The sequence below is a fragment of the Rhincodon typus genome, chromosome 20 (assembly GCF_021869965.1).
Source record: "Rhincodon typus isolate 14 chromosome 20, sRhiTyp1.1, whole genome shotgun sequence".
Classification (NCBI taxonomy): Eukaryota; Metazoa; Chordata; class Chondrichthyes; order Orectolobiformes; family Rhincodontidae; genus Rhincodon; species Rhincodon typus.
In genome coordinates, this window is record NC_063351.1 from 41,113,731 (window position 1) to 41,136,609 (window position 22,879).

Genomic DNA, 22,879 nt, shown 5'->3' on the forward strand with positions numbered 1-22,879 from the left:
TGAGTTATAGCTGAAGGTTCAAAGACCACCTAGTGTGCTTATAGAAATATCTCCAAAGCAAAATAATCACTGGGAGCTCTGTCATAAATACAGAAGTTTAAAGGTAGAGCTAGCGATCATTTCCCAAACCCTTGTGGCTGACGTACCTCAGGGCTGTGAAATATGCAACATGCCTACAGGGTCTTGCTGGTTTGTGCTGCTACCTAGCTAGAAGGTGAAGTAACTAGTGATAATATAGATGAAATTAAATGTAAGAGATTTAGAAATAAACGCGAGAGAAATTATATTGAATTAAAATGGCCCAAAGTGCATCATTAAAAACAATTTGACACTGAATCGCATTAGACGTATGACAGGTGACTAATAGTTTGGAAAAAAAAAGGTGGATTCTAAGGAGCTCTCAAAGGAGGAGAACGAGGTCAAGGAACAGAGTTTTAGGTAAAGTATTCCAGAGTTTAGGAGCCATCAATACTGGAAGGGATGAAAATTGGAGATTCACAAGAGATTAGATTTGGGGAAGTGCAGATACCATGCGTAACTCCTCGGATACTGAAGTAGTGCGTGTTCAAATGCGACAATATCCAGGCTTGGGCTGACAAGTGGCAAGTGACATTCGCGCCACACGAATGCCAGGCTATGAATGTCACCAATAAGAGACAATCGAACCACCATCCCTTGACATTCAATGGTGTTACCATCACTGAATCCTCCACTATCAACATCCTGCGGGTTATCATTGACCAGAAACTCAACTGGACTCACCACATAAACACGGTGGCTACAACAGCAGGCCAGAAACTCAGAATGCTGCAGCGAGTAACTCACCTCCTGACTCCTCAAAGCCTGTCCACAATCTACAAGGCACAAGTCAGGAGTGTGATGGAATACTCCCCACTTGCCTGGATGGGCGCAGCCCCAACAACACTCAAGAAGCTTGACACCATCCAGGACAAAGCAGCCAGCTTGATTGGCACTACATCCACAAGCATCCACTCCCTCCACCACTGACGCTCAGTGGCAGCAGTGTGTACTATCTACAAGACGCACTGCAGAAATTCACCAAAGATCCTCAGACAGCGCCTTCCAAACCCATGACCATTTCCATCTGGAAGGACAAGGGCAGCAGACATATGGGAACACCACCACCTCCAAGTTCCCCTCCAAGCCACTCACCATCCTGACTTGGAAATATATCACCGTTCCTTCATTGTCACTGGGTCAAATTCCTGGAATTGCCTCCCTAATGGCATTGTGGGTCACCCTACAGCAGGTGGAATGCAGCAGCCCAAGAAGGGGCAACATGGTGGCTCAGTGGTTAGCATTGCTGCCTCATGGCACCAGGGACCTGGGTTCGATTCCACCCTCGGGCGACTGTCTGTGTGGAGTTTGCATATTCTCCCCATGTCTGCATGGGTTTCCTCTGGGTGCTCTGGTTTCCTCCCACAGTCCAAAGATGTGCAGGCTAGATGGATTGGCTGTGCTAAATTGTCCATAGTGTTCAGGGATGAATGGTATTGGCTGATGGGCCTGGGTGGGATCCTCTGAGGGTTGGTGTGGACTTGTTGGGCCGAAGGCACTGTTTCCACACTGTAGGGATTCTATGATGTAAGGCAGCGCACCACCACCTTCCCGAGGGCAACTAGGGATGGGAAATAAATGCTGGCCAGCCAGCGACACCCAGTCCCACAAATGAATAAAAAAAAGATATATCAGAGAATTGTAGGTTTGGAGTGAAATTATATCCCAAGGCTCGAGTAAAGTTTTAGGAATTCCTAAGCGTGTACAGAACAAACTGATCTCAGTTGCAGTGGGGACAAGGCAATTTCCTCAACGTTGTTGGGAGCAAAATTAGGTCATTGCAAAGAGGCTCTTGCACTCGTGCTGTCTCTCTCTATAGCGGTTTTTTTCTGCCTATGCTGGCCTACTTTTCCCTTGGGGCTCCTTTTCACACGCTCTCCCCGACTTTTCCAAACACACTCTGCCTGTCACTCACTCTCTTCTTTTCTGTCTCTTGTCTTACATGCTGTCTGCATCTCTCTCTTATGCTCTGCCCATCTTTCTCCTTCTTGCACCCTCTACCTCTCTTTCTCTCTTTCTCTCTTTCTCTCTCTCTCTCTCTCTCGTCTCTCTCTTGTCTATCTCTCATGCTCTGCCCAGCCGTCTCACGTTCTGCCTATCTCTCTCTCTTTCGCCTGCTCGGTTATCCTTTTCTATCTTGCATACTCTGCCCGTCTCTGAAGGTCTCTTAGCTGACCTGCCATCTCTTATGTATCCTGTCTATCTGTATCTGCCTCTCTCTCCCCTGCACTTCTGTCTGTGTGTGTCTCTCTCTCCCTGCCTGTGTCTTGGGGCCTCTGTTTGTCTAGGCCCTTGCTCTGTCTTTCCCCCCTTTTCTGTGTTTTTTTTTATTTGAGGGAAGGAGGAAGAACCTGTTTCAATGCCCTGCGGTGGTTGTGCGGTCTCATCTGTTTGTGTGTTTAATCACAGAATAAGTTTCAGTAAGTGATGCTGGTGTGGGTTTATTTTGATGTTCAAAGTGTTGACTGAGAATTCTTTGCCTTTGAATCTCCTTTATCATGTTCTATCTCGTTTGCATTCTGAGTGAAGCGGCAGGCTGGAGCAGATAGGGGTTTGGCCTTTGCTCTGCTCTGCTGCCCCCGTACAGTGCTGTAGAGGGGTGTTCTGCTGTTGATTTGGGACAATGTGGTGTAGTTGGTTAACACGCTGCTTCTTGTCATTCCCAGCACTGGTTTAATGCATAGACTAATCCTGTGTAGTATTAGTATTCTCTCTCAGTCCTACATGAACCAAGTATGGGACATTCAGAATCCAGTTCCTGGTGAGAACTGTATGGGTTAGATAGGGCTAAAGCTCCTTCTATACTTGGTTAATAAAACACCCAAGTTACATACTGACTTATTTAAGGAAGCTCCTTCTGTCGATATCATCTGTCTTTCCTCTAGCAGAGCAGCATTTGTGTGACAGTTCTTTTTCTCCTTTAGCAGCATAACTTCACTTTCTCTCCTTACTCTAGCTCTTGTTTAAACCTTTTCTCCAGCCCATTCTTTTTCTTTCAACAGCATGGAGTGCTTAGCCCCCTAATACAATTAATACCATCCAATCACATTTCTTAGCTGACTTTTGCTACCTTCCTAAACTCATCTTTTCTTGATCCCAGAATCTCCTCCATATCGGCACGTTGACAGCACAGTATTTGTCGTTGGCTGTTCCAGAGTAGATGCCCTAGCTGTCATATCGATGGAAAATGTGAGGAGGAATTCAAAAGGACTTGGACGAGTTAGTGGAGTGGGCAGAGAGGTGGCAAATACAGCAAACTTGGTTTTAACCAGCACCTTATGAACCGGCACTCTCAATAAACCAGCAAAAATTATATATTGCAAATACCACAAAGTTTACAATATTATTCTGTTCAGTAATTATAATTTTTAATTTACTTACGCTAATGTAACTTTACTTGTTCAATTGAATGACCATTTGATTTATGCTATAATTAAAATACAACAGTGATGTGTGTACCCCATGCATTACATTTATATTACTTAGTGTGTGTTTTTGCATTGATTATGTGGACCTCTTGATTATCTGGAATATTTGAACAACTGGCACATTCCTGGTCCCATTGGTGCTGGTTAATAAAAAGGTTGCTGTGGATTCTAATGCAAAGAAGTGTGAGATGATGCATTTTAGTAGGAAGAAACAACATAAAATAGGTGGTACCGTTATTAAGGGGATGCAGGAGAAGAGGGACCTGGGTGTGTGTGTACAAGATCACTGAAAGTGGCAGGACAGGTTGAGGGAGCATAGTAAAATATACAGTGTCCTCGGCTTTATTAGTCGGAGCACAGAGTACAAGAGCAAGTAGGTGATGTTGACCTTGTATAAAGCACTTGATAGACCTCAGCTGGAGTATTTTATATAGTTCTGAGCATGATAGGGTAAAATCAGGTGATATTGGAGAGAATACAGATGTGATCAGGAACAAGCGACTTCACTTAACAATAAATTGAAGAACTTGGGACTGTTCTCCTTGGAGAGAAGAAAGCTAAGAGGAGATTTGTATAAGGTTTTCAAAATCATGTTCTATCTCGTTTGCATTCTGAGTGAAGCAGCAGGCTGGAGCAGATAGGGGTTTGGCCTTTGCTCTCCCGTACAGTGCTGTAGAGGGGTGTTCTGCTGTTAATTTGGGACAATGTGGTGTAGTTGGTTAACACACTGCTCTCGTCGTTGAGAAGAGTGGGCTGGAAGATATGGAGACATTGTTCCAGCATCTAAAATGAACAACAGTATGCAAGGATATGAGAAAAAAGCAGGAGATTGGCACTAGGTAGTGATGCTCATTTGAAGGGTTGGTATGGACACAATGGGCCAAATCGCCTCTTTTTTTGCACTGTACGACTTCTGTGATTCTGTTATATCCTTGCTCTGAGCAGCTGTCCAACCCAGCTCACTGCTAGAGGTAGTATTATCAAATCTTGTGCCCAACTACCCAAACACCTCCCCCAAGTCTCACTCACAGACCACCAACTCGGCTTTTCTCCAGAAACCTTACTTCCTCTGAACAGAGATTCAGACAACCCACAACCTCAATATAGACTAATCGGGGGAGATGAGGTCAACTTTGTTTTACACACACATTGCTTTGTAATGATCTGAAATGTGTAATCCGAGAGAGCAGTGGGATGACTCTAGGAACTTTCAAAAGGGAATTGGAGAAATAATTCAAGGTGAGGAATTTGTAAGGGAAAGAGCTGAGAATTGCAACAAATTGATTAGCTTTCAATGAGCCAACATAGTCATCTTGGACCAATGGCTTCTTCCTCTGCTGTAGGTTTGTATTCTGTTTACGATTACATCCCTCAGTTTGTGCAATGTACTCAACCTTCATTCATTTCCCTTCTTTCTCCTCTGCTGAACATGATGCCCTCTTATCTTCCCTTAGCCTTTTCCTTCAGACCAGTTCCCAACAGGGTTTGGCAATGTTTTGTTATCTGAAGAGACTTTTTTTTAAATCAAATTGTCTAAAGTAATAGTTTGAGAAAATTGGGACTGTTTTCCTTGGAGAAAAGAAGGTTGGGAGGAGATTTGGAATGCATTGCCTGAGAGTGTAATGGAGGCAGTTTCAGCTAAGACATTCCAAAGGGAATTAGAGGGTTAATTGAAAAGTAACAACGTTCACAGTTATATGGAAAGGCAAGAAAAAAGTATTAAGGGAGAAGCTTATTTCAAGAACTAGCACAGACATGATGGTCCGCATGAAGATCACCTGTACTGTAGTAATTCTGATTAAAAGCTGGTAGGTATCCATAGGTGAAAATTTTGGCAATTCTACAAGTTGGCATTTTTTAAATCTAATACTTGGCAAATTAACAAGTGTCTCTGGTAGAATAAATAATTTGAGCATAAATAATGAAAATAAATGTATTGAATTTATTTATCAATAGAAAATAAGTTATATTAAAATCAACCTAATGCTGAATTGTAACCATTTTAACCTTTCTAAAACTAATTCTGTCAGTAAAGTTGTCTTTATAATAAACTTGTACTTATGTATGTTGTACAGTAATAAGGGAAATTTTGCAGCTGTTGATTCTCATGATTAAAATACATTTGGCATAATTTATTGTTTCAGCTGTAGGAGCATATAGAAACAATATGATGGCAAGCATAAAACCTGTTCTCTGAACTAAAGTGTTATCTACAACCATGTTGAGCTGTACTGTACCACTGAACAGGTGTTTCCTGGGCACAATGGCTGACTTTGTGAAAATAATTATTTCAAACCTTAAAGTGCAACATAATGATTAGCCTTTTATCACTACAATAAAAGCATGGCTGTCTTACTTAATTTTGTTTAAGCTTTTGTCGTGTTACTGTGATCCAACTGGAAAAGGTTAGATTCTGCAAATAAATAAATATAAATTAAATATAAATCTGGAGCCACAGGTTGTACAGCCCCACTCCAGGCCCCCTGTGAAGTACTGATCACTGATTGTGCCATCTCCTTGTGTCTGCGTATTTCTGCTCCCCATCAATCCCACTAGTGTAACCCTTTGCTTTTGAGGGGGAAGCCCACCCAACTCCATCTACCAACTACATAGTAATTTCCTTCACCAGTTTTGTTTCTAACTGCCTGACTTCCCTCCTCTTGCCCTCATCGTCTCCTGTCTCTGTTGGTGAATGTGGAACAGCTTTCACCCATTAGCCTGAGACCCGGGGTTTCAGTGCTTTGGGCATGTGACTAGTCTTTGTTGTCTATTAGCAAATTTGGCTGGATCATACCAAGCATTATTCTTTCCTATACTTACTCCATGAGGTAAGACCAAAATAACCCACAACTCATTTTATCTTGCTAAATCACATCTTCCCCTTTAGCCCCAAGTGCAAAAACATAATGGATTTATTTGTCTCAGTGATTGGAATGATCTTCAAATGTGCCTCTTTCTTCACCTCTAATCCCTGCCCATTGGCTCCAAACTCCCCTCCTGGCACCTCTGTGGGTGCCCCTGCACTTCAAAGCCTGCAGTGGCTCGAGAACGTAGTTCACCACCACATTCTCCAGGACACTTGGGGATGGACAATAAATGCTAGCTGAGCAGTGACACTCATGTCCCATAAACAAAGTGGAAAAAACATCATCTGTAGTCTTGTGAATAAAAATTAGGAATGTGCCTCACTCTCCTTCAAATATGTCAGACAAGTCCTCATTTTAATGCTTCATCCAAAAGATGACAGCTTTGATGATGCAGCACTCTCTTATTACTGCACTGTAAGTGTCAGCCTAGGTCGTGGGGCTCAAGCCAATGGAATGGGACCTGAACCCACAACCTTTGGACTCATGCGAGAACGCTAGATAGCGAAGGAAGGCTGAATGATGAAGAATGCCTCCTCACAGTTTCAGTGAATATTGGCTCTTATTTTGTTCTGTTCATGCTGCTGTGAGCCATGTGCCTTACCTATGTGCACACTGATCTTGTTTATGAATGGTGCTGGAGTTCTCTGGAAATATTTTGCCATGTTTGAACCACATATCTTTAGGGAATATTTACTACCAGTTTCAGCAAAGTCAACTTTTACTCGCCATGAACTGTGGAAAACTGTGAAAAAAGCAACTTGATAAAAAGAATATTCCCACTTACTAGCAATTTGCATTTTATCAGCGTGCTTCATAAAGTGATGTGTGGTGTTGGTGGAGTTTGTAGAAAGGGAAAATGTTAAATTAAGTTGGGGGGGATGTTCATGTAGAACCCCAACAGTGCAGATAGAGGTCATTTGGATTATTGAATCTGCACTGACCGTCTGAAGAGCATCCCAACCAGACCGACCACCCCATATTTTTTTTATTGATGAGGGATGAGGGCATCACTGGCTAGGCAGCATTTATTGTCCATCCCTAGTTGCCCAAAGGGCAGTTCAGAGTCATCCATATTGCTGTGGGTCTGGAGTCATGTGTAGGCCAGACCAGGTAAGGATGTCAGTTTCCCTCCCTAAAGGACATTAGTGAACCAGATGGGTTTTTTCAACAATCAACAATGGATTCATGGTCATCATTAGATTCGTAATTCCAGATATTTTACTGAATTCAAATTTCACCATCTGCCATGGTGGAATTTAAACCTCGGTCCCCAGAGCATTATCTGGGTCTCTGGATTAACAGTCCAGCGATAATACCACAAGGCCATCACCTCCCCTACAATATCATGGCTACTCTGTACGTCTGTGGACACTACGGGGCAATTTAACATGGCCAGTCCACCTAACCTCCACATCTTTGGCTTGGGGGAGGAAACCAGCGCATCCAGTGGAACCCCAGGAAAGATTGTGCAAACTTCCCATTGACAGTCACCCAAGGCTGGAATCGAACTTGGGTCCCTGGTGCTGTGTTGCGGCAGTACTAATCATTGAGCCACTGTGTCTTCCCACGTGGAGCCAATACCAGCATGGACTTGTTAGTCTGAATGGTCTTCTTCTGTGCGAAGTAAATACTGCGTGGTTTATTGTCACATGGTCAAAGAGAGAAGTTTTAAAGTAGGGAGAAAGATGTTTAGGTAGAATAACAAAGAACAGCGATGTTGAAATACAGAAGGGTGAAGGAGTTTCAAGTACTGAAACAATGGAGAGATTTGAAGGTGAAGCTGAGAATTTTGAAGTCAGTTGACTAGGGAATGACATCTTGTGGAGGTCAGTGTAAGTAAGAGATAAGACTGTAAAAAGATTTGGTGAGGCACAAACTTCTCCTGAGAGCAGAACTTAAAGTGAAATAATCCGACAGCCTTGTGCCCCCTCACCCCTTCTCTCTCTCTCTCTGTCTGTGTCTGTCTCTGTCTGTCTGTCTGTCTGTCTGTCTGTCTCTCTCTCTCTGTCTTTCTGTAATATCTTCCACCTCTACAGCCCTTCCAGATCTCAGTATTCCTACAATTCTGGCTTCTTGCATACCCCCAATTCTAATCACTCCTACATTGGCAGCTATATCTTTAGCTGCCTGAGCCCTAACTCTGAAATCCCTTCTGTGAAACATTCTGCTTCTCTCTCTTCATGGTGTTTCTTTAAATTCACTTGACCCACTTTTTGGTTGATCTAAAATCTCCTTGGATGGCTGTGTCAAATTTGCTGCGTAATCATTTTTTTTGTGAAGTGCCTTGACGCATTTTATTATTAAGAGAGCTATATAAATGGAAGTCCCTCTCTAATGGTTGAAGAAATAAATACTCCTGTTCAAGCCGAGACAGAGCAGCAAGGGTTAAAACACAGCCGCCAATAGGTTTAGGCAGCCTCCAACGTTGAGAATCTGCCACACAATAACACACCACTCCAGGTTAATGTTAAGGATTAGTTGAAGTACTTGATGATAAAGCTTGTCGGGGGATGCTTACAAGAGACTGTTGCTAAGGCCAGCTTAGCAGCTCTAAATGGTTGCTAAGGACAAAGTATCGAGGTGCAATGTAGTCATGCACAGTCATGTCCAAGGGGAGAATTGAACATTGACAAAGAAATTGTTACTCTACATAATCTTCTCTTTGGAAAGTGAGTGAGGAACGGGCCTACCCCAGTGTGTGGCTAGCTGTGATCAGAGGAGTGTAGTCAGTCACTGCTTGGCCTGTGCTGGGGCACTCCGTTAGATCTGGGAGCACCATGCTTCAACTAATAATCTCCTTTTGCAAACCATTCCCCCAGACAAAGGTGTTTACTTATTTTTTAACATTGCATTGGCCTTTTTTCTCTGGTCTGTTCAGGCTTTTGGTGTGGTCTCCATCTTAATAAAGTCTGGCCCCGCTGACACGTTAGGTCAGGCAAATTAAATAAGTGTCCATTTTCTTTTCTGCGTCTGTGCAGTCAGATGGCTCTTTAGAATGTTTGTGAGTTCTCACCAACTTCATTCAGTGCTGTGTAGTAAGTGTATTTTCCCTCAAACACACTTGTGGCCATGGGCAGAAATAAAGGATTGCTTTCTTTGAATGTTTTCAGTATGGGAGAGAGGTTTGCCTATAGGGTGAAAGACAATGGACGATCACCAAACTTCACTTTCCCAGCTCGCTCCACAGATGCTCATGAAAGTGCTGGCATTTTTTAAAAACTGCGGGTTAAATCTCAGCTGCAGTATTTTATCCAATACTGGACACACCATATTTAGGAAGGGTTTCAAAGCCCTGGAGAAGACGCAAAGGAGATTGACTGGAACAGATCCAGGGATGAGGCATTTCTGTTATGTGAAGAAGCTTGTGTTCTTTTCCTTACAAGACAGGCAGTCGAGAGTAGCTGGCATTTGGGTTTTCAAAATCATATGGGTGAGAGAGAGAAACTGCTTCCACTAGCAGGAAGCTTGGTAACCAGAGGTTAAAGATGGATATTAAGAACAAGGATGTCTTCCTTTTACACTGAGTTGTTGCGATCTGGAATATGCTGCCTGAAAGGGTGGTGGAAGCAAATTCAGTAGAAACTTTCAAAAAGGAATAGAATTAATACTTGACCAGGAAATATTTGTAGGGGTGTGGAGAAAGCAGGATGAATCGAGACGCTAATGCGGAATGGCCTCCTCCTGTGCTGTGCGATTCTATTACCTTTTACTCACTTTGTCTGCTACTGCCTGAGCTCCCGTGGGTATCCAATGAATGTTCGTTCCTGGGGTCAGCAGATTGAGTGTGTCAGCTGTTCATTGATCTCATACCTATCCGGATTCCATCCAGCACATCTATACTGAATGTTGATCAGGAGCAGAAAACCTGGCTGATTTAGAACATAGAGCATAGAACAGTACAGCACAGTACAGGCCCTTCAGCCCATGATGGTGTGCCGAACTTGTACCCTAAACCTAAGGTCTATCTAACCTCCACCACGACCTTATACTATCATCCATATGCCTATCTAATAGCCGCTTAAATGCCCCTAATGAGGGCAACTCCACGACCCTCTCCGGCAATGCATTCCACGCCCCGACCACTCTCTGAGTAAAGAACCTACCTCTGACGTCTCCCCTATATCTACCTCCACTCACTTTAAAACTATGCCCCCTCGTAACAGCTACCTCCATCCTCGGAAAAAGTCTCTGGCTGTCCACCCTGTTTATACCTCTGATCATTTTGTACACCTCTATCAAGTCACCTTCCATCCTTCATCGTTCTAAAGAGAAAAGCCCTAGCTCTCTCGACCTTTCCTCGTAAGACCTTCCCTCCATTCCAAGCTACATCCTGGTAAATCTCCTCTGCACCTTTTCCAATGCTTCCACATCTTTACTGTAATGAGGCAACCAGAACTGAACACAATACTCCTGACGTGGCTGAACCAGGCTTTTGTATAGCTGGAGCATAACTTCACGGCTCTTGAACTCAATTCCTATATTAATGAAAGCTAACACACCATACGCCTTCTTAACAACTCTATCCACCTGGGTGGCAGCTTTCAGGGAACTGTGGACATGAACCCCAAGATCCCTCTGCTCCTCCACACTGCCAAGAATCTTTCCGTTAACCCTGTATTCTGCTTTCAAGTTTGTCCTTCCAAAATGAAGCACCTCACACTTTTCAGGGTTAAACTCCATCTGCCACTTCTCAGCCCAGCTCTGCAGCCTATCAATGTCCCTTTGTAACCTAGAACAGCCCTCCGCACTGTCCACAACACGACCCACCTTTGTATCGTCCGTGAATTTACTAATCCACCCTTCCACTCTTTCATCCAAATCATTTACAAAAATCACAAATAGAAGAGGACCCAGAACAGATCCTTGTGGTACACCACTCGTAACTGAGCACCATGTTGAGTATTTTCCGTCCAGTACCACCCTTTGTCTTCTAAGGGTCAGCCAATTCTGAATCCAATCTGACACATTTCCCCCTATCCCATGCCTCCTTACCTTCTGCATGAGCGTACCATGGGGAACCTTATCAGACGCCTTACTTAAATCCATGTATACCATATCCGCTGCTCTACCTTCATCCACGTGTTTGGTCACCTCTTCAAAGAATTCAATAAAGTTTGTGAGGCATGATCTACCCCTCACAAATCCATGCTGACTATCATAGATCAAACTGTGCCTTTGCAAGTGATCATAAATCCAAATCATTTCAAGTGATCATTTCTTCCAAATACTCCTCTCTCTCTCTCTCTCTCTCTCTCTCTCTCTCTCTCTCACTCCAACTCCAGTTTGGGGAAACTGAGACCAGTTTTAGCACCTCTACATCAGTAATGCTGAGTGACCAGAACAGTGAGCTCTTTGTTGAAGTGAGTCCTGTGTGCAAGTTGCAGTCCAGAGACATGAATACACAATAGATACCGTCAATCCCAGCACGCTCCTGAGAGCTGCACAGTCAGAGGAAAAAAAATCAGAGTTAACATTTCGGGTCCGGTGACCCTTCATCAGAACACTTTCTGAGGAAGGGTCACCGGACCTGAATCGTTAACTCTGATGTTTTCTTCATATATGCTGCCAGACCTGCTGAGCTTTTCCAGCAACTTCTGTTTTTGTTCCTGATTTACAGCATCCGCAGTTCTTTTGGTTTTTACACAGTCAGAGGTACTGCCTTTCAGATGAGGTGTGAAACTGAGACCCCATCTACCTTCTTTGGTAGGAGTAACAGACTCCATGGTTACTACTTTGAAAAAGGGGAGTGTGTTTCCAGTGATCTGGCCAATATTTTACCCCTCAATTTAAAAAAAAACTCACAAGGAACAAAAGTTGCTGACAATATTCAGCAAGTCACAAAGTGCCTACAGTGAGAAAAATAAAGTTAAAATTTCAGGCGATGACCCACTCTCAGAACCACTAAAACAGATTATTCTGTCATTATCACATACCTGTTTGTGAGAGCTGTCTGTAGGACAGTTAGCTATAGCATTTCCTCCATTATTACAGCAATGACTACCCTTCCATGTGTTAATTGGCTATAAAATGCTTTAGGTGACACAAGATGCTATATAAATGCAATTTCTTTCTTCATTTGTAAGCAGTTGGCAATTGTAAGATCTGTTTCCTAGCTCACAATTAATACTGTGTTTGTATTCTGTTCTAGTGGTCAGCTTGAGAGCTGTCTGGGGTCCGATTTCCGCAGGGGAGCAGGGGTCTTAGATATCCTGTATGAGACTCCCTCAGTGGTGCTGACCTGTGGATATGACACCTACATCAGACAGTGGGATATGCGAGCCAGCATCAGGTAAGCAAATTTTTGTTTCTCCGAACAAACTCTCATTCCTGCCCATGCCGTAGGTGTTTGTTGAAGGTCGCACTTCACAGCTACTGAATCAGACACCTTCCTGTTCTGAGTGGTCAAACTCTATGCAAAAAATGTGGTGCTGGAAAAGCACAGCTGTCCAGACAGCATCCAAGGAGCAGGAAAGTCAATGTTTCAAAGAACAAAGAAAATTACAGCATAGGAACAAGCCCTTAGGCCCTCCAAGCCTGCGCCGAAATTCAGGTCGGAACCCTTCTTCAGGACTGGAGAGAGGGAGGGAAGTCCAGAAGTAAATAAAGGGAGGGGTGTGGGGCTGGGGTGAGGGGGAGGGTAGGTGAAATGGAGATAGATGGATGCAGGTAGGGGACTATTGTGGTTAGTCAGTGGGAAGGGTGGAGCAGATAGGTGAGTCAGAAGATGGACAGGTGGGGGGAGGAGTGACTTTGAAGCTGGCGAAGTCAATATTCAGGCCATTGGGCTGTAAGCTCCCGAGGCGAAAATGAGGTTTTGATCCTCCAGTTTGTGTTTGGCCTCACACTGACAGTGGAGGAGGCCAGGGATGGACATGTCACCAGGGGAATGGGAGTGGGAGGAGGAGTTAAAGTGGATAGTAACCAGAAGGTCAGGCTGGTTGGAGCATGCAGAGTGGAGATGCTCTGCAAAATGGTCCCTGAGTCTGCGTTTGGTCTCCCCCATATAGAGGAGACCACAACAGGAGCAACGGATACAGTAGATGAGGTTAGATAAGTGCAGGTGAATCTCTGCTGGATTTGGAAGCATTGTTTGGGGCCTTGGACAGAGCTCCACACACCCCACCAACCCCTCCACCACACCCGGTACATTTCCCTGCAAAGGTGCTACACCTCATATTTCGCCTCGGGAGCTTACAGCCGAATAGCCTGAATATTGACTTCACCGGCTTTAAAATCTCTCCTCCCCCAACCTGTCCACCTTCTGACTCACCTATCTGCTCCACCCTTCCCACTGACCAACTACAGTAGCCCCCTACCTGCATCCACCTATCTTCATCTCACCTACCTTCACCTCAGTCCCACCCCGCTCCCTCTATTTACTTCTGCGCTTCCCTCCCCCTCCACAGTCCTTAAGAAAGATTCCAGCCCAAAACGTTGACTTTTCAGCTTCTTGGCTGTCTACCTGCTGTGCTTTTCCAGCCTCTCATTTTTTGACTCTAGCTTCCAGCATCTGCAGTCCTTTCTGTCTCCAGACGCTGTGCATGAACACTTAAGATAGACAAGCTAATCTCCATTGGGATGAGTCACAGCCAAATCCAAGCCTTCCCTTCACCTGATGAAAAGGGAAATGAACAGATATGCGAAATAATGGATATGGGAATTGAGCGGGAAAATGGGATTGTGAACCAAGGTCTGTGATCTTGTTGAGTGAAGCAGGTACAAGTAGCTGTGTGGCTTACTCCTGTTCACCTTTCCTATGTTCTCCAGCTCCCTTTCTTCTGTAACCTCCTCCAACCCTAAAACTCTCTCCATTCTGGGCTCCTCCAGTTCTGATTTTGCTTCATGTCATGGTGGTGATTGTACTTTCAGCTGCCTGGATCCAAAAACCCAGAATTTCCTCTCTAAAGCACTCTGCCTCTCTCTCCTCCTTTTAAGATGAACCTTAAAGCATCCCTCATTTTCTGAACTTTGAACCATCCATCCTGATATCTCCTTATGTGACTCAGTGTCAGTTTTTGCTGATCACGCTCTTGTGATGTGCCTCGGAGCATTTTTCTACATTGAAGTAGCAATTTAAATACAGGTGGTTGTTGTTGTATACTCATTCTGTCTGAAAACAGCTACCTCAACACAGCATAGGCTCTGACTATGAAGTGATCTGTCTCAGCTATATGCAGCCTTTAATGTCTGGGTCATCTGTAAAGTGGGCTTTGTTCTTACACAAATCTCTGCAATTTATAGAGGAGGGGGCATCATGATCCAAGTGTGTTCAGGACCTGTTCTATTTTGGTTCTTTATGTCAACATGCCTACGCTTGCACACTCAGCATGAGTTACTGAAAAGCAGTCCTCACTGGTTTGAATGTTCTCCCCTCATTTGGACCCTGTGCATTACCCCTTCTTCCGGAGATTGAACCTCTCAGCAGTCTGGATTTTTGGAGTCTTTGATGCTTGCTGACTTCTGCAGTTGTGAATGTTGACTGTTTACTGCATTCAAAAATGTGACATCTCTTTCCCCAATTCTCTCTTTATTGCAAATTTACTGACTGGGAGAGTTGAAGAAATGAGCCTGTTCAACCATTGTCAAACTGGGCAAATGCATGACAGATGAATTATATAAATGTGAAGTTATCCACTTCAGTAGCAAAAACAGGAAGTAGATTATTATCTGAACAGCAATAAATTGGGGGTGTAGTGCAGTGAGAGCTGGTTGTGCTTGTACACCAATCACTGAAAGTAAGCAATTAGGTGCAGCAGGCGGTGAAGAAGGCAAATGGTAATTTGGCCTACCTAGCGAGAGGATTCGAGTACAGGAGCAGGGATGTCTTGTTGCATTTGTACAGGGCCCTTGTGAGATCACAACTGGAGTTTTATGTGCAGTTTTGGTCTCAACTCAGGAAGGATGTTCTGGCTATGGAGGGGGAGTGCTTTGAAGGTTTACTAGACTGATTCCAAGGATGGCAGGAGTGACGTATGAAGACAGACTGGACCAGCTAGGAATATATTCACTGGTGTTTAAAAGAACGAGGGTGGATCTCGAAGAAGCCTATAAAATTCTAACAGGACTAGACAGTGTATATGGAGGAAGGATCTTCCCAGTGACTGTGGTGTCCAGAACCGGGATCACAGTCTAAGGATACAGGATAAGCCATTTAGGACTGAGATGAGGAGAAATTTCTTCACCCAGAGAGTGGTGAACCTGCGGAATTCTCAACCACAGAAAACAGTTGAGGCAAAAATATTGAATTTTCATGAACGAGTTAGACATAAGTCTTAGGGCTAAAGGGATCAAAAGGCACAGAGTGAAAACAGGATCAGGATGATCAGCCATGATCATGTTGAATGGCAGAGCAGGCTCGAGGGGCCAAATGGCCTATTCCTGCTTCTGTTTTCTATGCTTCTATCTTCTAGCAAGTGCAAGAGCACCACATTACAAGCCTGACTGGGAATTTTAAATTGATTGTTAGTGCAATTCCTGGTACACACTTTGGTTAACGGCTACCCAGATCAGAGCATTACTCAGTGCATATCACACAAATGTATGAATTAGCCTCAGGCTGCTACTTTCATTCCTGAAAAGTGCCCAGTCTGCCTCAGATAACCCAGGTGTTTCAAAACATTACAGCAGCAGATAAAGCTAGCAGTTTCACACTTCTACCATGCAGTAGCAGTCCGAGTGGTATTCTCCATTGAGAAGCTGCTGCTATCAAGCCAAGATGATGTTCTACTTACTGTGGTTTATATTAGTGCTATTGTGAAGCTGTTCCTTCCAAACACTTAGTCTTTACCATCTAAAGGGGAAAGGCAGCAGATGCATGGAAAAATCACAAGTTCATTGCCAAGCCACTCACCATTCTGACTTAGAACTATATCACCATTCCTTCATTGATGTTGGTTCAAAATCCTGAAATTTTCTCCCTAAGAACACCTGGGTGTCTCTACACTCCTGAGGACTGCAGAAGTTTAAAAGTGGCAGTTCATTACCATCTTTTCATAGGCAGTTAGGAGTTGGAGTGTACTTCTGTGTTGCCAACAACACAGTCATTTGTAATATGCCAAAATTATAAACTGTGCTCAGTTTCCAAGTCCCACATAAAGGAAAGAAGTCCTGGTGCAACAGAATTTTATTGATGCTGACTGCAGTGTCAGCTGTGATTACATTTTCAGGCCCTGGAGCAGGGTTTGAATTTAGAAGCCTCTAACTCTGATAGCAGACTGCTCTCATGGTCCAAACTAACAAGTCCTGAGAGACAGTCCTAAGGAATTGGCATTTTCCTAAGGAATATATCTGAATTGGAGCTGGAGAATATTATTAACTAAGACTGTAAATTTGGAAGAATTATTTTCTGAATTAATACGTCACACCAAAGAGAGAGAAAATATGAACAGAGTCTGATGGCAGAACAAAGCCAGATGACAGTGCAGAGGTACGAGCTCACCTGAACAGCCTATAGACAGTTCAGCTCCGGTTTAAATGTAACATGTCTTGTCCTGTGGGATACTGTTGCCATCTTGTGGCAATAAAAGTCAATGCGACAGCTGGAAATGCACATTCATTATTGTGAAAATTGTACAGATTCAGTCCAGTATCATACAGCACGGAAACAGGCCCTTCGGTCCAAGTCATCCATGCTGACCAAGTTTCCAAAAATAAACAAGTCTCATTTGCTTGTGTTTGGCCCATATCCCACTAAATCTTTTCTATCCACCCAGCTTTCAAAATGTCTTTTACTCGCTTCTACCGAAGAGTTATAGATTCGCACAGCACAGAAACAGACCCTTTGGACCAATTCGTCTGCACTGACCAGACATCCTGGCCTGACCTTGTCCCACTTGCTGGGATTTGGCCCATATCTCTCTAAACCCTATCTATTCATATGCCCGTCCAGATGGCTTTTAACTGTTGTAATTGTATCTACCTTCACCACTTCCTCTGACAGCTCATTTCGTACACGCCTCTGCATGAAAACATTGCCCCTTTTTAAATCTTTCCCGTCTCACCTTAAATCTGTGCCCTTTAGTTTTGGATTCCCCCGCCATAGGAAAAAGACCCTATTCATCCTATTCAATGCTTGTAATGATTTTATAAATCTCCATGAGGTCACTACTAGCCTCCGACGTTCCGGGGAAAATAGCCCCAGTCTTTTCCACCTCTCCCTATAGCTTAAACCGTCCAGTCCAGCAACATCCTTGTAAATCTTTTCTGCACTCTCTCAAGTTTAACAATATCCTTCCTATAGAAGGGTACCCAGAATTGTGTGCAGTACTCCAAATGTGGCCTTACCAATGTCCTGTACAGTTGTAATATGGCATCCCAACTCCGTACTCACTGCTGTGACTGATGAAGGCAAGCGTTCCAGATGCCTTCTTCACCACCATGACACCACTTTCAAGGAACTATGTACCATTCACCCCTAGGTCTTTCTGTTTGAAAACACTCCCCAGAGTCTGACCATTAACTAACTGTGTAATTCCTGCCCTGGTTTGTCTTACCAAAATGCAACACCTTGCATTTATCTGAATTAAACAGCATCTGCCACTCCTCGGCCGACTGGCACAGTTGATCAAGATTCCATTGTAATCTTAGGTAACCTTCTTCATTGTAATTTTGGTGTCATCCACAAACTTACTAAAAATGCTTCCTTATTTCTCATCTAAATCATTTATATAAATGATGAACAGTCGACCCAGCACTCATCCCTGTGGCACACTGTTGGTCTCAGGTCTCCAGTCTGAACAACAACTCCCTACCACCACCCTCTGACTCCACCATCAAGCCAATTTTGTATCCAATTGGCTAGCTCCTCTTGGATCCCATGTGACCTAACCTTACTAACCAATCTACCATGTAGAACCTTGTCGAACGCATTGCTGAAGTCCATATAGATAATGTCTACCATTTTGCCTTCATCTATCTTCTTGGCCACCTCTTTAAAAAATTAAATAAAATTGTGAGGCACAATTTCCCACACACACAGCCATGCTGACTATCCCTAATCAGTCCTTGCCTTTCCAAATACATGCAGATCCTGTCTCTCAGAATCTCCTCCAACAACTTACCCACTGCTGACATGATACAAATGTGCTTGAAGTATTTCCATATGTTCACCAGATTAGCAAATATTGGTTGTGAGGTAGTGGAAAACACTGACAGTATGTTACAGGTTAGATACAGAGTAAATCACCCTCTACACTGTCTCCAACATACACTCCCAAAACAGATATAGCACTGGGTTAGATACAGCGTAATGGTCCCTCTGAATCTAACTGTCCCTGTTCAATGTTCCCAGGACAGAAACAGCCTGGGGTTAGATATAGAGTAAAGCTCTGTCCACAGTGTCTTATTGAACACTCCCAGCACAGGGTTAAATAAAGAGTAAAGCTTTCTCTATCCTTTTAAACTGAAAGTTAACTCTACTCTTGTACTGAAAGTAAACTGTAAGTAAAGCGTCCTCGACTTTGTCGTCATCAAACATTCCTAGGACAGGTACAGCACAGGGCTAGATACAGAGTAAAGCTCTTTCCACAATGACCCCATCAAACACTCCCAAGGCAGGTGCAGCATGAGATTAGATGCAACAAAATTTGTAACTGTACAGCAATTTTAATCTGCCTCATAGGAACGATTATCAATGTAAAATTGACACTGAGCCATAGGAGACATAAGGCCAGGTGACCAAGTGTTTATTGAGTTGAATTTGAAAGACTATCTGAAAGGAGAAGAGAATCAGAGAGGTTTGTGGATGGAATTCCAGAGCGTATGGCCCAGGCACTGAAATCATGTTTACCACTGATTGAGCAATGGGGATTGTGATGACGAAAGAGGCCAGAGTACAGGAGTAGAGAAATCTTGAGGGTATGCAGAGCTGGGAGGCATTGCAGAGATAGAGATGGTTGAGGACATGGAGGATCCAGTGTAGTGTTCCTTACTGCCCAACTTATTTCAAATCTCTGACAAAAGACAGACCAACTTTGAACCAGAGTCTTTCTGCCTGTTTAGATACCTATGATGAAGTGATGATCTATATTAGCTCCCTACTCCTTTCCACTGAATAGTAAAAGCTGGAATTTGTCCATATTGAACAGGTCAGAAGCATCAAATTCTGTAGCAAGTGACTCACCTCCTGATTTTGCAAAGTCACTCCACCATCATGTGAAATGAGGAAATACTGTTCGTTTGCTTGGATGAATTCAGCTCCAACAACACTAAAGGAGCTGAATGTCAATCAGTTCAAAGTATTCAGAGTAGATAGGAAAACATTGTTCCCATTCAAAAGAGAAAAAGAATGAGAGAGTGTAGATTTAAAGTGATGTGAAAATGCAGCATAGAGTCATACAGCACGGAAACAGACCCTTTGATCCAACACGTCCATGCCAATCAAGTTTCCCAAAGCAAACTAGTCCCACTTGTCTGCATTTGGCCCATCCCCCTCTCAACTTTTCCTACTCATGTACATGTCCAAATTGAATTTTAATTGTTGTAACTATACCTGCATCTACCACTTTCTCTGGCAGTTCATTCCACATACAAACCACTCTGTGAAAAAGTTGCCCCTCAGGTCCCTTTTAAATCTTTCTCATCGCAGCTTAAAAATATGCCCCTTTGGTTTTGAACACCCCAGCCTCCAGGGAGAAGACCTTTCCTATTCACCTTATCTATACCCCTCATAGAATCACACACATTCCAACTGGTCCACGCCAAACATAATCCCAAACTAACTAGCCCCACCTGCCTACTCCTGGAGCATATCCCTCAACTTTTCTTATTCATGTACTTATCCAAATGTCTTTTAAACATTGTAATTGTATCCATATCCACCACTTCCTCAGGAAGTTCATTCCACACGCGAACCATCCTCTGTGTAAAACGATTTGCCCCGCGTGTCATTTTAAAATCTTTCTCCTCTCACTTTAAAAATATGCCCCCTGTTGTTGAAATCCCCCATCCTAGGGTAAAGACAACTACCATTTACTCTATCTATACTCCTCATTATTTTATAAACTTCTATAAACTCACCTGTCAACCCCCTATGCTCCAGCCTGTCCTTACAACTCAAACCCTCCAGTCCCGTTAACATCCTGGTAAATCCTTTCTGAAACGCTCTCCAGTTTAATAATTTCCTTCCAATAGCAGGGCACCCAGAACTGTACACAGTACTCCAAAAGTGCCCTCACAGCCTCAACATGATGTCCCAACTCCTAAACTCATTGGTATAAGCAATGAAGGTAAGTGTGATAAATGCCTTCTTAACCATCCTGTCTAACTGTGATTCAGCTTTCAAAACACTATGTACCTGAACCCCTGGGTTCCTCTGTTTGATAACACTATCCAGGGCCTGCCATTAACTGTATAAGTCCTGCCCTGTGTTCATTTTACTAGAATGCAATACCTAACATTTATCCAAATTAAACCATCTGCTACTCCTCAGCCCATTGGCCCAATTGATCAAGATCCCTTTGTAATATCAGATAACCACCTACACTGTTGACTGTACCACCAATTTTGGTGTCATCCACAAACTTATGTACCATGCCTCCTAAATTCTCATCCAAATCGTTTATATAAATGACAAACAACAGTGGACCCAGCACCAATCTCTGCAGAACTCTGCTGGTCTTGGCCTCTAGTCCAAAAAACAACCCTCCACCACCACTCTGTCTCCTACTTTCGAGTCAGTTCTGTATCCAAATTGCTAGTTCTCTGTGTATTCCATGTGATCTAACCTTGCTAAATAGTCTACTATAAGGAACCTTGTCAAAGGCTTTACAAAAGTCCATGTAGATAGTGTTACTGCTCTGCCCTCATCAATCTTTTTGGTTACATCCTCAAAAAAGTCAAATCAAGTTTGCAAGACACGATTTCCCACGCACAAAGCCATGCTGACTATCCTAAGCAGTCCTTGCCTCTCCAAATGGACGTAAATCCTATCTCTCAAAATTACCTCCGACAATTTATCCACCACTGATGTCAGACTCACCTGTCTGTAGTTCCCAGGTGTCTGTTTACAGCCTTCTTTAATTAATGGCACAACATTCCTCTGGCACCTCATCCATGGCTATAGGTAATACAAATGTCTCTGCTAGGGGACCCTGCAATTTCTTCCCTAACTTCCCACAACATCCTGGAATACACTTGATCAGCAAGAGTGAAGTGAGAAGAAATGGTTTCACACAGCAAGTACTTAGGGTAAAGAATACACTGCCTGGTAAGGTGGTGGAGGCAGGTTTAATCGAGGCATTCACAATGGCATTGGATTGTTGTTTGGATAGAAGTAGTATGCAAGGATATGGGGGAATAGGAGTAGATTGGCAGTAATTAATAGAACCAGTGCAGGCTCAAAGGGCCAAATGGCCTCCTTTTGCACTGTAACAATTAGGTGATCTATTTGATTGGCATTCCATTCAGCACCTTGAGCATCTACTCCTTCCACCAACATTGCACTCTCACGGCGTCAGTGTGTTCCATCTACCAGGTCTCTTGGAGAAACTTACCAAGGCTGCTTTAATTGAACCATGTAAACAACAACAGAAATGACCTGTTTATGTATAGCACCCTTAACATAATAAAGCATTCCTGGTTTTCAAAAAACATTACCAAACAAAGTTTGACACAGAGCAATGTGGTCGGATGAAGTAGATTTTAAGAAGTGTCTTTAAGGAGGAAAGGGGGTCTAGGGATTTAGGGAGTGAATTCCAAGGCTTGGAGTCTAGGCAGCTGAAAACATGGCCACCATTCCTGGATTGATCGTATTCAGGGATTCTGAAGAGACCTGAATTGGCAGAGCATAGATATCTCAGGACGTCTTAAGGCTGGAGAAATTTACAAAGAAGGGTGAGTGATTTTAAAATCAAAGTACTATATTTGCAAAACTGGGAGTCAAATTGGTAAATACAGGAGTGATGGACAAATGGGACTTGATGGGAATTAGGACACAGGCAGCAAAATTATGAGTAAGCTCAAATTTGCAGGGAGGGTATAGAATTTGGAAGGTCAACTAGGAGTACATTGGAAAAATTGTATCTTGATAGCAAGGGATGTTTGAGGGTTTCAGCTGTCAATTACCTGAGGCAGGTGCAGAATTGGGCAATGTTGTGGAGGTAACCATCTGCCTAGAACAACAAGGGTAGCATATGTGTGGGACACCACCACCTCCACCGTCATTCGTCTTTACTGGGTTAGAGCCTTGAATCACTCTCTAACAGCACTTCAAGAGTAACTTTATCAGCTAGACTGCAAGATGTTAGTCCTTTATCAACTTGTAAAACCAACTAAGTAGGGACAACAAATTCTGTTGTTGTCAGCATCATCCAAATCCTGTTTTTATTTTGAAGATGTGCATCATTATTTAAAAAGAAATGTTCTGAACGTGGTCCAGAATGAGACATGAGAAATGCATTTCTTAATGAGTGATGCGAATCTGTGCGACTTTCTTCAGAAGACAGTAGAACCATATTCAGTAATTGCAAAGAAGATTGGCATGGCTGTGCCATTCGAACAGCAAAGCCT

General features: G+C 43.3%; 1 protein-coding gene across 2 annotated transcripts in view; it reads left to right on the top strand.

Annotated features, from left to right (window-relative positions):
* The window catches only part of fbxw4 (F-box and WD repeat domain containing 4), a 142,672-nt gene that overhangs the window by 114,784 nt on the left and 5,009 nt on the right, over positions 1 to 22,879 (top strand). For both annotated transcript variants that reach the window (XM_020516122.2, XM_020516123.2), the window contains exon 7: positions 12,522 to 12,662. In XM_020516122.2, coding sequence (XP_020371711.1) covers positions 12,522 to 12,662 — 141 coding nt within the window. The remainder of the gene's footprint in view (positions 1 to 12,521; positions 12,663 to 22,879) is intronic.